Source organism: Tauraco erythrolophus, chromosome 25 (assembly GCF_009769465.1).
Source record: "Tauraco erythrolophus isolate bTauEry1 chromosome 25, bTauEry1.pri, whole genome shotgun sequence".
NCBI classification, from domain to species: Eukaryota; Metazoa; Chordata; class Aves; order Musophagiformes; family Musophagidae; genus Tauraco; species Tauraco erythrolophus.
This window is the reverse complement of record NC_141489.1, coordinates 5510225-5524438: the sequence shown is the minus strand read 5'-3', so window position 1 is coordinate 5524438 and position 14214 is coordinate 5510225. Positions and strand designations below refer to the sequence as shown.

At 66.0% G+C, this 14214-nt stretch overlaps 1 protein-coding gene across 1 annotated transcript; it reads left to right on the top strand.

Moving 5' to 3' along the window:
* Positions 1–4231: 4231 nt before the first annotated feature.
* ACBD4 (acyl-CoA binding domain containing 4) lies at positions 4232–12615 on the top strand. The gene is made up of 10 exons (XM_086626624.1): positions 4232–4301; positions 4410–4530; positions 4609–4693; positions 4768–4892; positions 7352–7461; positions 8674–8780; positions 9562–9712; positions 11552–11721; positions 12092–12136; positions 12391–12615. Exons 1-10 carry the CDS (start codon positions 4232–4234, stop codon positions 12499–12501), a joined length of 1095 nt encoding a protein of 364 aa, XP_086482750.1. The 3' UTR covers positions 12502–12615.
* The last annotated feature ends 1599 nt before the right edge of the window (positions 12616–14214 follow it).

The window sequence follows — 14214 nt, the reverse complement described above, 5'->3', positions numbered from 1 at the left end:
GCACACACGCCCGTGCAGCCCTCCTTGCACACTTACCCATGCCCTTGCAAGCACACGCATGGATTTACCTCAAATCCCTGCGATTTTTACCCAGCTCCACCTTTCCCCCAGCCACTGCCTGCTGCGGGCAGGTGGGCAGGGGACAGAGAACTGGCTGCGGGCGAAGACCCCCCGTCACCCTCCCAGGGTCCCCGTCCCTGCAGCCCAGCCAGGACGATGAGTGATGGAGCAGAGGCAGAGCCAGGCTTTGATTTCAAGCCCGTAGCCGGGCTCGGGGCCACGTCTTTGCATCGAAGGGTCATTTTTGACACCCAGCACGGTGCCTCCCTGGACGTGGAGGCCACTCCAGGCCTGGCCAGGCTGTGGGGACAAGGAGCTGCAGCACAGGGAGAGGAAACTGCAACCACAGGCGGTGACTTCCCCCTGGGGCGTTGGCACTGCCAATGGCTGTGAGACCTGGCGTGGGATGGTGGAGCAACCAGGGCTGATGACAGGGCAGCTGGGGGCAACATCTGAGTACCTTGAGGCAACATCTGGGCACCCTAGGTGATTCCTGAGTGTCCTGGGACAACATCTGGATGTCCTGGAACAACATCTGGACACCCTGGGACAACATTTGGGCATCGTAGGTGACAATCTGAATATCCTGGAGAAGGACTTGGGGCTATTGAGTGATGAGAAGCTCACCATGAGCCGGAACCATGCGCTGGCAGCCCAGAAAGCCAACCGTGCCCTGGGCTGCATCCAAAGCAGCGTGGGCAGCAGGGCGAGGGAGGGGATTCTGCCCCTCTGCTCTGCTCTCCTGAGACCCCCCTGCAGTGCTGCCTTCAGCTCTGGGGTACCCAACAGCAGAAGGACATGGAGCTGCTGGAGCAGGGCCAGAGGAGGCCACGAAGATGATGCGAGGGCTGGAGCACCTCTGCTATGGAGCCAGGCTGAGAGAGTTGGGGCTGTTCAGCCTGGAGAAGAGAAGGCTCCGGGGAGACCTTCCAGCACCTTCCAGTGCCTAAAGGGGCTCCAGGAAAGCTGGAGAGGGGCTTTGGACAAGGGTGTGTAGTGACAGGACATGGGACAATGGCTTTAAACTGGCAGAGAGTAGATTTCCATGAGATCTAAGGAAGAAATTCTTCCCTCTGAGGGTGCTGAGGCACTGGCACAGGATGCCCAGAAAAGTTGTGGCTGCCCCATCCCTGGCAGTGTTCAAGGCCAGGTTGGATGGGGCTTTGAGCAACCTGGTGTAGTGGAAGGTGTCCTTGCCCATGGCAGGGGGGTTGGAACTGGATGATCTCTGAGGTCCCTTCCAACCCAAACCATTCTGGGATTCTGTGATTTTACCACCTCAGGAGCCGCAAAATATGTTGAATTTATTTACACAAAAGTGGATCTTACTTTGCCGAAAACCCTCAGGGAAAGCAGCTGCAGCCACCCCAGAAATGCACTTACAACCCCATAACTGGGCTCTGCTCCAAATCCTCTTCCTCCCTGGGGAATTGCATGGTCAGGAATTCAGCAATGGACGCATCAATCTGGTGAAACGACCGGCATAAACGTCTCTCGCCGCAAAAATCCACCGTGAAAATAAACCCTGGTTGTGATTCCCCCCCTCTCCCGCGGCGTTGCTATTTTTCTACCGGCCGCGAGCGATTTTGGAAGGAACCCCACGGAAAACAACAACTCGCATTCCCGGCCGCTTATGGCACAGCACGTGTCCTCGTGAATCACCGCTCGGGACTCGGGCCCGGGTTTTGCCGTGAGTCAGAGGCGGCCGAGGCTCCACCGTGCCGACCCGGAGCAGAAATCCTGAGTCAGAGCTTGGAAACGGCAGGAGGTTTACAAAATTGCTGCTTTTTTATTATTTTTCCTGCTGGATTTTGACTTTTGAGAGGAAATTTTTCCCCAAGGGACATGGGGTGATGTCCCCTCTCACTTGGATTTGGGATTTGAAGGGTGGATTTTAAGGGGAATTCCCCAAAATGTAGGAAAACCAGAGCATGGGGATGGGGCGGAGTGTGGCACAGGGCTGCCGAAGGCTGCTGTGCATCCCGCTCCCAGCACCCAGCCCGGGGCACCCTGTACCTCCGGGACGCCCATGTCCCTGTGTCACCCATGTCCCCACGGGAAAGTCCTCGGAACAGAGGGTGATGGAGCTTCATACTGGGGGGCACAGGGACCCCAAATTCTGCCCTTTCCTTACCACCATAATTAATAAAGTTTGATAATAATTAACAGTAATCAAAAGACCCAGCTGTCCCCCACCCTGTGCAATGGGACCGTGTCCCTGCCCAGTGCCCTGGTGCCACATCCCAGTGCAACGTCCCTGTGTCCCAGTGCGTGGCCCCGGTGTCCTGGTGATTGTCCCAGTGTCTCAGCCCTGCTGCCCCACTGCGTCATCCCACAGAATGCCGTGCCGTCCGGCTGTGTCGTCCTGCGGCACAGTCCCCGCGTGCTGTCCCAGTGCGTTGTCCCTGTGCATCGTCCCGTGGCCTGGTGCAACGTCGCGGAGCACTGGGGCACTGTCTCCGTGCGTTGCACCAGAGCACTGTCCTGCTGTGTTGCTCTGTTGCACTATCCCAGTGCACTATCTCTGTGCATCATTCCTGTGCACTGTCCTGGTGCACTGTCCTGGAGCATTGCCCGGTGCACAGACTGACTGTCCTGGTGCACTGGAGCACTGTCCCACTGCACTGACTCGGTGCACTGGAGCACTACCCCACTGCACTATCCTGGTGCACTGGTGCAGGGGCTCGGTGCACTGGTGCCCTCTCCCTGTTGCACTGTCCTTGCGCACTGTCCCGGGGCTCCCAATTCACTGTCCTGGTGCACCATCCCAGTGCACAGGCTCACCATCCTTATGCACTGACCCAGCGTTCTAGCACACTGTCCTGTTGCACTGCCCTGGTGCACTGGAGCACTGTTCCAGCACTGTCCCAGTGCACTGGTGCATCATCCTGGTGCACTGTCCTGTTGCACTGCTCCCTTGCACCATCCGGGTGCACTGGAGCATTGTTTCTGTGTCTTGTCTCTGTGCATTACCCCATTGCGCTGCCCCATTGCACCCCATTGCACCGTCCCTTTGCACCGTCCCCGTGCACCGCTGCACTGTCCCTGTGTATTGCTGCAGTGCAGCAGAGCACTATTCCTGTGCACTCTCCCAGTGCATTGCTACCATGCACTGGTGCACTCTCCCTGTGCACCGTCCTGGTGCGCTCCCCTGGAGCACTATCCTGGTGCAAAGGTTCACTGTCTTGGCACATTGGAGCACTGTCCCAGTTCACTGTCCCTATGTACTGGTGCGCTGTCTCAGAGCACTGGCCGGAGCACAGTTTCACTGTCCCTGTGCACTGGAGCACTATCCTGGTGCACAGTCCCATTGTTCCGTCCCCATGCCCTGTCCCTGTGCACTGTCCCAGCACTGTCCCGGTGCTCCCGGTGCACCGTCCCGGTGCATTGCTCCCTTGCACTATCCCTTTGCACCAGAGCACGCTTCCTGTGCTGTCTCGGTGCGTTACCCCGTTGCACTGTCCCGTTGCAATGTCCCGGTGCGCTGTCCCTGTGAGTTCTCCCGGTGCACCGGAGCGCTATTCCCGTGCACTGTCTCGGTGCGTTGCCCCGTTGCAATGTCCTGTTACACCGTCCCGGTGCACGGACTCACCGTCCCGGTGCAGGGACTCACCGTCCCGTTGCACGGACTCACCGTCCCGGTGCAGGGACTCACCGTCCCGTTGCACGGACTCACCATCCCGGCGCACGGACTCATCGTCCCGGCGCACGGACTCACCATCCTCGTGCACCCACTCATCGTCCCGGCGCACGGACTCACCATCCTCGTGCACCCACTCACCGTCCCAGTGCACGGACTCACCGTTCCATTGCACGGACTCACCATCCCGGTGCACCCACTCACCGTCCCGGCGCACGGACTCACCGCCCGCCCGGTGCCGGGTCCCGCCGCGCTGCAGTCCCCCCGCAGCCCACACGGGGGCGCCACGGCGGCGCCTAGCCCGCGCTGCGGCGCGATCGCTCCGTTCATCCAGCAGGGGGCGCGCCGGGAACGCAAAGGTGGGAAAAGGGGCCGGAGTGCGGCCCGTTTCGAAAGCGGCGCTCTCATTGGACGCGGCGGGGAGTGGCCGATGGAAGGCGGGCGCTGATTGGTCCCCGCGCTCTCCGCTCACGGAGAGAGGCGCAGCCCGGTGTCGCGACCGGCGGCGGTGTCGCGACGGGGGCCGGCGCTATGGAGGAGGCGGGTTGCGGGGCTCAGTTCCGCGCCGCCGTTCAGGTTATCCAAGGGTTGCCCCGGAGCGGTGAGTAGAGGCCGGGAGCGGGGCCGGGGCGCTGCGGCCGCGGCGGCGGCCGCGGCCGCAGCGCCCCGGCCCCGCTCCCGGCTCCGCTGAGGTCATGTCGCGCCATAGGTTCGTACCGACCCTCCTACGAGGAGATGCTGCGGTTCTACAGCTACTACAAGCAGGCGACGGCGGGGCGCTGCCAAGGCCCCAGGCCGGGCTTCTGGGACCCCATCGGGCGGTACAAGTGGTAAGGTACCCGGTGGGGGGGGGGTGTGTGCCCGAATTGCCCCCTTGCCCCCCGCCTCACGGCCGCTGTCACCCGCAGGGATGCCTGGCACAGCCTGGGGAGGATGTCCAAGGAGGAGGCGATGGCGGCTTACGTGGCTGAGATGAAGAAGGTGGCCCAAAAGGTAATGGGGAGCGGCGGGGGGGGAGCGGGCGGGGTGCCCCGTGGCGCCCGTGGCAAAGCCGCGTCCTTCCGCAGATCATTGACACGGTGCCCATGGACGAGGCGACGGAGGAGATGTTCAGGTACTTCGAGCCGCTCTACGAGGTGATCCGCGACATGCCTCGGCCCCCTGAGGCCTTCTTCAAGAGGAAAGGGGGTGAGTGGGAGCCACTGTGCCCTGCTTGTGCCCAGTGCGTCCCTCACTGCTGTGCCACGCTCTTCTCTCCTGGCATGGCACTCCTGCTGTTCCCTGCTTGCTTCTGCTCCGATACAGCCATCACCTCGGGGCTCTGCTCTTCACCAGGGCACGTTGTTCTGCTGCAGCCTGAGGAGGGGACAGGATGGATGCACCACATCCCATCCAACTGCCCTGCCATGGCACAGCTGAGGTGCTTGCTTGGGCACCACCAAAGTGTCTCTTCAAGTGACGGAGGTGTCTTTTCAGGCAGGGCTTTCTCTCTGCAAAAGTTGGAGCAGAACTTGAGATTTGGCTTCCAAATGCCCCTTGGCCCAAATCCCTGTCCACGGTGGAGCAGGGCATCAGCTCCCATGGCACGTTGCAGCAGGGAGGCTGTACTTTCTCTTGGCGCTGGCCCACCTCCGGGCAGGGCGGGCTGTTAGCAGGGAGTGCGGGTCACCTGATGTGAACATCTGGATAAGTTGGGTGGTTTTCGCAGCGGAGTGGATGTGGAGAAACTTAAGGTTGAGAAATGGGATTAGTGGGACTGCCTTGTGCTAGAGAAGAGCCCTTCCCAGCCCTTTCCATGCTGCTGCTTCACGCTGAGAGGTGGCTGGGGCCATGTCCCACCCCCACAGCAGGGCTGTACCTGACTTGTGAGACGCGTCCGAGTGCGTGAGGGGCTGGTTCCGAACGGTGTCGGCTACTGCAGAGCAAACGTGCTGGTTGCACGCCTGGAGGTTCGGCTGTGCGAATGAGCTTCCGGAGTATATTCGCAGTGGGAAGAGCGCTGACAAGCAGGCTCGCTCCCTGCCTGTCCCCAGGCGTCTGTCCCGCGGCTGACAGCGACTGTCACCCGCTGCTTCCAACAGGGATGCTGAAAACACGTTGCCTGTGTAGGGCTTGGCCTCAGGCTGGCTGCTCCTTCACGTGGTACCCAGGTGCTTTTGTTCTCTGTTTTGATGCTGGATCCCTTTAAAAGGCAAATAGACTTAATTTTTCTCTGGAATGTAAAAGCTGGGTCTAAACTCCTCCTTGGGAGCATCATCGTCCTGCACTGGTGACTCTTTCAAATGATGCCGTCGCTTATATCTGAACCTGGGTGAGCCCGAGGTGCCTGAAACGGGGCCTGGAACGGCCGAACTCCTCAACCTGTTGAGTCGTTTGTGTTCGAGGTTCTCCGATTTTGGGTGATGGCAGCTTTTATTGCCGGTAACCCGGAGGAGAAAGGCGACTCTAGACGCTGCGGCAGGTGAGAGGGCAGCATGGCGGGCATGGGGCCCTCGGCGGCCACGGAGCTTTTGGAGAGCGGAGGTGCTGCCGGTGAGAGCCCGGGCAGGTCTGAGTTTGTTTATTTAGAAAGTCAACAGGCCGTGCAGTGGCACTTGGCACCCAAGTTGCGAATGGTTCAGGGGCCCAGCAGTGCTGCGGCCAGCGGAGCTTACACCAGCGTCGTGTACACATAGGCACCTGGGAACCAACGCCTGATGCTGCCCTGCCAGCCCCACGGGGGGGCTGGTGTGGGAGCCAGGCAGTGATGCCCGAGGTGACAGGAACCTGCCTGCGCCCACCCACCCCATAGGGTGGGCTCAGGGGTCACAGGAAACACGCCGAGGAGGGATTTGGGGGCAGTGATGGTCCCTGAGCAGAGCAGCCCTGGCCCTAACTCCTCGTCCCCCTCAGGGGGTTCACCCACCTGGGCTGGGCTCGGGGGGGTCCCACAGCCTGGACCTGCCGCGATGGCGAAGGCAGGTTGGGAATGGTGGAGATGTGCGGGCAAGGCGCGGGCAGGGCAGCGTTGCCACGTACCTGCCTGACCAGGAGCAGGGAGCAAAGTCCTGGGGGCCACTGGAAATGCTGTGCCTTAACCCCGTGGGCACCGGGGGGCAGTGGGGAGGGCTGGATCCCCAGGCAGGCAGCTGCCCCAGGCCCTCTCTGGGGTGGTGGTGCCTGCTGAAAGCCCTCGCAGGCAAGGGCAGTGTGTGCTGCCCGGACAGGGCTCTCCCCAGTCAACGCTTCTTGCGTTGGGCACTGTTTGTTGCCGCGGGTGTGCCGTGTGCCCTGCCAGGGGATGAGGACGGTGGCCGTCACCCGTCGGTGTTTACCCAGCAGTTGGCCAGCGCTGATCCCTCCGCCTGCTGCCACAGGGGTCGGGGCACAGGGACTCCCCTGCCACCGCCGGGTGGGCGAGACAGTCTGCACGGGGCAGACCCTGCTGACCAGCGGAGCTCGTGTTGGTTCCTGGGCCTTCGGCAAGCGGAGCTGATCCCTCTCCGTCTCTGCCAGCCGCTGCACGTGCCCGGAGGCTGCTGGCCTGCCTGGCAGACGAGTGGCTCCACATCCGTGTGTCCGTCCCCGAGTCGTGCTGGCAGGGGAGCAGTGCTGCGAGGAGCACCCGCATCGCTGCCGTTCTCCTCTGCCCCTTCCTCTCCGTGCAGGCAGGCAGGAGCAGCCGGCCGACCCCAGCCAGGATGATCCAGCGAGCAACCTGGCTCCGGAGCGCCCTGAAGACGCCATGCCCAGGGAGGAGCAGAATGGGCAGCATGTGCCAGGTTGGTCTCCTTGGTGTGGCCAGCACCCAGCTGAGATCCTGCAGAGGGGGCACCGGTGACAGGGCTGGGCCTCCGTCCACCCGGAGAGTTGTTGGCGTCGGGCATGGCCAGTCTGACCCTGCTGGTGTTGGAGGTGTTGCCGGAGTCACGGAAAGCCGGAGCTTTTTGTGGGTCCCAGCTCTTGGTGTCGTTCTCGACCCGGGGTAACCGTGGGCATGGTGGTTGGACTGCGCTGCTCTTGCCTGTGCGAAGGGGCCCGATTCTGCCAAACCGCCGTGAGGAGGTGAGGGGGTTCCCCTTGCACTGGGGAGACGTCGCCCTGGAAGGTCAGTGCTCCAGGAGGGATGTTCTCCCTCGGCTCAAGCCAAGTTCACCCTTCTGTGGCACCAGGAGCCGCGGTACCGAGCCCCGGCCCTCCCTGTCTGTGCCATGGCTAATGCCTGTGCCGTGGCTAATGCCTGTGCCGTGGCTAATGCCTTGGTCCTCGTGTTTCTTGTACAGCCCCTCGTACACTCACCCACCCACCTCCTTGTGCCTCCCTCGAGGGCACACGTGCTTTCCCAGCCCAGAGAGGCCTCTGGCTGTGCCCTGGGGTGGGTAGGGTGCTGCAGGGAGGCATTCCTCCCGCCGCCATCCCAGCCCTCCCCTGGGGATCATACACGAGCGAGCGCCTGTGTCCAGATCGTGCCCATCCTTGAATGCGCCTGGGCTGGCAGCGGGCAGGGAGCTGGGCAGCGTCCCTGCCTGGGCGACACAGTGTGCTGCCACCCCGGTGGCAGTCGGCATGTGAACGGAACCTGCTCTGTGCCAGAGCAGCCGGGGCCGTGGGTCCCACCGGAGGGGCTCTTCCCACCCCTCTCACCAGGTGAGAGCTGCACGTGGGCAGAGAAACCTGCCCTAAAATGGCACCGTGTCAGGGCGTGCCCGCCCACCAGCGAGGCTCTGCAGCACTGTGGGCAGGAGAAAGGGGAATTCGGTCCTTGGAGTGATGGCCACGATCTGGGTGACAGTAACGGGCAGTTCCTTCCCCCTCTGTGCCTCAGTTTCCCTCTCCTCCTGCCGCGCCTTCTGCGTGCAGACGCTGCCTTCTTGCCTGCTTGCAGACCCGTTGCCGTGGGGCTGCACGGAGCTTCTGCTGCCCTCTGGCCGCTGCTGAAACGCCTCCCGGCCTCCCTGGCACTGCCCGGGCTGAGCCGTGCGCTTCCCTTCCAGGAGGTGGGCCAGCTCCTGCCACCGCTGCGCTCGAGGGCAGCCAGGTGACCAGTGACTCCGAGGGGGACGTGTACTGCGACACCCTGGAGCAGATGGACCCTGAGCAGGTAACGGAGGGCTGGGAAGCGCTGGCGTCCTGCCACGCCGCCACGAAGGCTTTGCCTGCTGCCAGCCCTGCGCTGCCCGCACCACCCAGGCTGAGCTCTCCGTATTGTCAGCTCCCCCAACTCTGCACCGTGGCGCACTGCCACGCTGCCGCTAGGCACTGCCATCCTGGGAGCCCAGTGAGACTCCTAAAACCTCCGGGGCCACCCAGTTGCACCCGTCTGTGCTTTGTGTCCCTCTTGGAGCCTGGGCCCCGTCACCGAGGGGAGGCTGAGACGCCCTCGGTGTGCCCCAGCACCACCCACAACCCCCCGCGTTCTTGTGGCACAGCTCTGGTGGCGCACTGGTGGGCTGAGTGAGGCCAGTAGCCCCGAGCAGGGCTGCTGTGGGCACCCTGCACCCTGCCGCTCGCTCTCTGCTCCCTGCTCCGAGCAGCTCGGCTGCCACCAGCAGCACTTGGCACTTACGGTGCTACGGCAAGGCTCGGCGGATCCAGTGGGCAGGAGGGAGGAGGCCACCCGGCTGCCTGGCGTCTCCCTGGAGCTCTTTTGCCACCTCGAGCCTGGGCACCTCACTTGTCTCTGAGTTTCTGCCCTGTCACCTCCCAAACCACGTGCTGACTGGTGTTTCTGGTGGGATTCGGCTTCGCTCAGCCCCACGCACCCGCCACCACCAAAAATGCCACCACGGGGCAGGGGGGAGAGACACCAGCACCGCAGTGGCGTTGCTGCCCCCGGGGAGGGGAGCGGGGTCTCAGGGCCCGTTTTCTCTCCCCTCGCACAGGCTGGGCAGCCGCCGGCTCTCTCCCCGACCGGTGCCCAGGCCGGGCCCGAGCCCCCAGTGCCCCACGGCGCTGGGCAGGGAGAGCGGGGTGAAGGCAGAAGACTAGAGGGGAGGAGCAGCGCTGGCCTGGCAGCCCTTGGCTCCCAGAGAGGTGGGTGCAGCGTTTGGCCCCTGCGCGCCTGCCCGCTGCTCCCCCCCACCTCCCGGCGAGCAGGGCCGGGTATCGGGGGGCTGAGCGGAGAGGTGAGGGCTGCGACTGCCAACGGGCAACGGGGTTTGGCCTCAGCGCCCAGGGGTGGGTTCAGTAGCCACGAGGAGTCCCGAGCGTCCCCTCTCTTCGTCCCTTCGTGCCCCAGCAGGTCAGTGACGTCTCTAGCACAGGTGCCCTGCGCTGCCAGTCTCCCGCCGTGGTGCTAAATTGCCTGAATTTGGGGGATGCTCGGGAAGGGAGCACGGATCGCCGGCTGCCCGCACCCAGCTCCTGCCCGTGGGCCCCGCTGCCAGCATCTGCCTGGTGCCTTTGGATGTGGGTGCTGCTCGGGGGGGTGCGCCCTCCCCAGGAGGGGTGTGGGTGAAGCTGGTCCTGGGGACGCCCTGCTCTTGCGGTACCACTCCCCTAACACCACCCGCCACTGCTGCCGCTGTCGGGCCAGCCAGGCCCCGAGTTGTGCCACTGCGGAGAGAGGACAAGGAGCCTCCTGCCAACCTCCTCTGGCTCTCCCCGGACACATCTGGGGGGCTTTCTGCTCCAGGGTGGCATTGCCACCTTCACTCGTGGGACAGCAGGGGTGGTGCCACCATCTCACCTGGGCACAGCCCACCCATCTCATGCTTATGTTCCCCCCCTCCCGTTAATGTTTCCGCAAACGCTCCCGGGCTGCTTGACCTTGGGAGTTAACTTGTAACGAGGCTGATAAAGCCGGCCAGGCTGTGCCCCAGGGGTGCCGGGCTGTGCCCCAGGGGTGCTGGGCTGTGCCCCAGGGTGCCAGGTTGTGCCCCGGGGTGCCAGGGGTGCTGAGCTGTCCCCCAGGGTGCTGGGCTGTCCCCCCGCGTGCTGGGCTGTGCCCCAGGGGTGCCGGGCTGGGTGCCGGGGGTGCCAGGCTGTGTCCCGGGTGCCAGGCTGTGCCCCGGGGTGCTGAGCTGTCCCCCGGGTGCTGGGCTGTGCCCCGGGGTGCCGGGCTGGGTGCCGGGGGTGCCGGGCTGTGTCCCGGGTGCCAGGCTGTGCCCTGGGGTGCTGAGCTGTCCCCCGGGTGCTGGGCTGTGCCCCAGGGTGCCGGGCTGGGTGCCAGGGGTGCCGGGCTGTGTCCCGGGTTCCAGGCTGTGCCCCAGGGTGCTGAGCTGTCCCCCGGGTGCTGGGCTGTCCCTCATGTGCCAGGCTGTGCCCCGGGGTGCTGAGCTGTCCCCGAGGTGCTGGCGCACGTAGGGGCTGGCACCAACCCCCTGCCTGTCTCCCACTCACAGTGTGGATTATCCGGGTGTTTGCCGGGCCGCAGCCAGGCCGGTTTGGGGCCGTTGCTGAGCCTGAGGGCCTGGCAGAGAGGCCGCAGCGCAGGCAGGGCATCCCATCCCGCCTTGGCGTTTGGCATCCCGCCTTTGGTGGGTGAAGCGAGGTGACTCACGCCACATCAGTGGGCTGGAAGTCACCCACTGCCACCGCCACTGTGCTGGGGGGACGTGGTGTCCCTGGGGACAGACCTTGTGCCGGCTGGTGCAGGGGGATGTGGGTGGCACGGCTGGGTTGGGCACTCGCGGCTCTGGCTGGAGCAGCTGCGGTGTGGGCAGAGCCAGCGGCCCGTGGGCAGCCCGCGGTGTGGTGCTGGCACCCGAAGAGACCCATCGCTCACCGTTGGGCGACAGCGCAGAGTGGGCTGTGCCAGCGCTGGGAATCCTCGGGGAGGGTGAGGGGTGCCCAGGCTGCCCTGCCTGATCCGGCCAGCACAGTGTGCCTGCCCCGCTGCCTCTGAGCAAAGCCCGACTTTGTGCCCCGCAGGCCTCCGACTCGCTGCGGAGCAGCAGGATACCAGGAGCACCCTTGAGCTCACCCAGGGGCTGCCAGAGGAGCTGGATGCCCACGTGGCTGGCACTGTCCGAGCCCTGCAGGACAACATGCAGCGAGTGCTGGAGCGCCTGAGCGAGCTGGAGATGCTCACTGCCGCACAGGTACGTGCCATGCTCCGCAGGGAGCTGCCACACGCCGGCTGGCAGGGCCATGGTGCCCACACCGGTGTAGGCCAGGCTGGCAGGACTTGGCTCCAGTCCCTGCAAACGGGCAGCCCCGGGTGGCCCAGGTGCCAGATCCCAGCGGGGCGCAGGCTGGCGTGGCTCTGATCCGTGCCGAGGTGCAGGCAGGGAGCTGCTGCCCCCGTCGTTCCCATTGCCCCTGGGGTCCCGGCCCGGCTGCGCCATCCAGGCCCCTGGCAGGTGCCTGGAACGGGCTCACTCGCCCCAGTCCCTCCCTCTCGTGGGGATGCAGGGGCTGGAAGGGGGGTGCCCAGCCCTGCCTGCACCCCAGAACTCTCCTGTCTTGCAGGGGGACGCAGCTGAGACCAACCCTGGCCAGGTTGTTGCTCCACAGGTGAGTCGGAGGTGGAGGTGACGCTGCGTGGGGGCCCCGCCGCCCCACGCCTGCCCACCCCGAGGGGCTGGAGACACGGCGTGGGGGCAGGTCGGGGAAGGGCCCTTCAGCTGGGAAGCAGGTGACATCCCTGGGGACGTGTCGCCAGCGTCTGGGCACCAGGGAGAACAGCGGATGGATGAGGGGGGGGTTTGGTCTCAGCGGTGACACCTTTGTTCCCCTCCCCACGTCACCTCTCTCTGTCCCCTCGCCAGGACACGTCCCCGTGGCCCCTGACCATCTCCCCGCGCACTCTGCTCTTCCTCATCACCTGGCCCTTCGTCACCCAGTGGCTGCTGCGCCGCTGGCAGGGCGGGAAGAGGTGACCGTCGTGTCCCCAGCACCACCGCCGCCACCCCGGTGGTGACCGGCTGCCACCACCCCTCCTTCCCCATCCTGCTTAGCACGAGCCGGGGAAGCGCCACGGGATCGCCGCGGAATCGCCTCACCCAGCCACGGGGGTCTCCTGCAGGCCGGGGCCCCAGCCCCGAGGGAGGGGGAGCCACCGCGCACCGCCGATGCCACCGTCACTCTCAGGGTCTTGCCAGCACCGCCAGCATGGCACAGGGACCGGCCGTCCACACGGAGCGGGGAGTGGGATCGCTCCTGCCCCCCGAAACGGGATCCTGGGATGGGGGATCCCATCGCTGCTGCGCACAGATGGACTGGCTGCTCGCTGGCACCGCGACCCTGGCACTGGGCACGTGGCAGGGGACAGCCACCGGCCCGTGCCCGGAGACCGCTTCCATGAAGTGCTTGAACGTCCGAGCCTGCCTGAATTAAAGTTGCCTTTTCAGTGGAGCGCGGGCTGCCGGCTGCGCTGCCGCGGGGAGGGCACAGCGGGTGGCACTGCGGCCCCCCTACTGCAGCCTGGCCACCCCGGTGGGTGGCAGCTGCCAGCCCTGGCTGTGGCTGCCAGGTCCCTGGTGCGGGGGGGACTGTCCCCAGACCCCGACCTGTCCTCCCAGGCCGGGTCCCATCCCCATCCGCAGGGTGCCCACCTGCCACGCGACAGGGGTGGCGGTGCCACGGCAGGGAGGTGGGTGCGGGCAGCTGCCAGCCCCCAGCGCGGGCAGGATGGGGCGGGCCAAGGCTCCAGCGCTGCCAGACCACCTCCTGCCCCGCGCTGGGTCACCCTACGGCGGGGGCTGTCGGGGGGCACCCCGGGGACCCACCGCCCGGCCCACCCCACCTGGTCGCGTTTCCGGACGGGCTAACGGCAGCTTCCTGCCCGCGGGGGGGGGCGGGGGGGTGTAGGGTGGGTGTTGGGGACCCCCCCCCCCCCCCCCCCCGCCCCGGGGCCTGGCAGTGCCACCCCGAGCAGCCCAGCGCTGCCACCCTGGGGGTCCCCAGCAGCCGCTTCCCCCCGGCCTTCCCTCCGCGGCCCCGCTGCCGTCGGGCCGGGGGGGTCCGGCCGATGCGGGGGGGGGGTGGAAGGGCCCCCCTGTGCCGCTGCCACAGCGGCTGACCCAGCCCCTCCGTGGCCCGCGGATCTCCTGCGGCCTGGCCCCCCCGCCCGCGAGCCCCCGGCCATGTGTCGCACAGGGTGACCCCTCCAGCCCCCCCCGGCCCCCACAGTCCAGCCCCGGCCCCCCAGGGCTGCCCCCACCCTGGGATCCCCCCGCTCCAACCCCCCCGCCATGGCTCCCCCATAGCCCAGACCCGCCCCCGGCCGTGGGACCCCGAGGACGGCGGGGGGAAAGGGGGGAACGACACGCTGCCACTGGAGGGGGACATGACCGGGCCCAGGTCCGCCCTACCTCCCCCCCCCCGGGGACGTGGGCAGCCCCAGGCGTGCGGGAGCACAGCTCCGCACCGCCCCTAGCAAAAAGGGCCGCGGCGCCTTTAAGGACGGACTTCTTCCCGCTCAGGTTTGTTTACATCTCCCTCCGCGCGGCCGCAGCAGCACCGCGCCCGCGCACCGCGGAATTCCTCCGCTCGCCCCCGGCCCCGTTGCCGCCCCCCCCACCCCCCGCGGCCTCCGCGCCGCCCGGCCCGTTCCGGCCCCTCCGCTCGGGGGCCGGGCCGCGGCGGGGTCG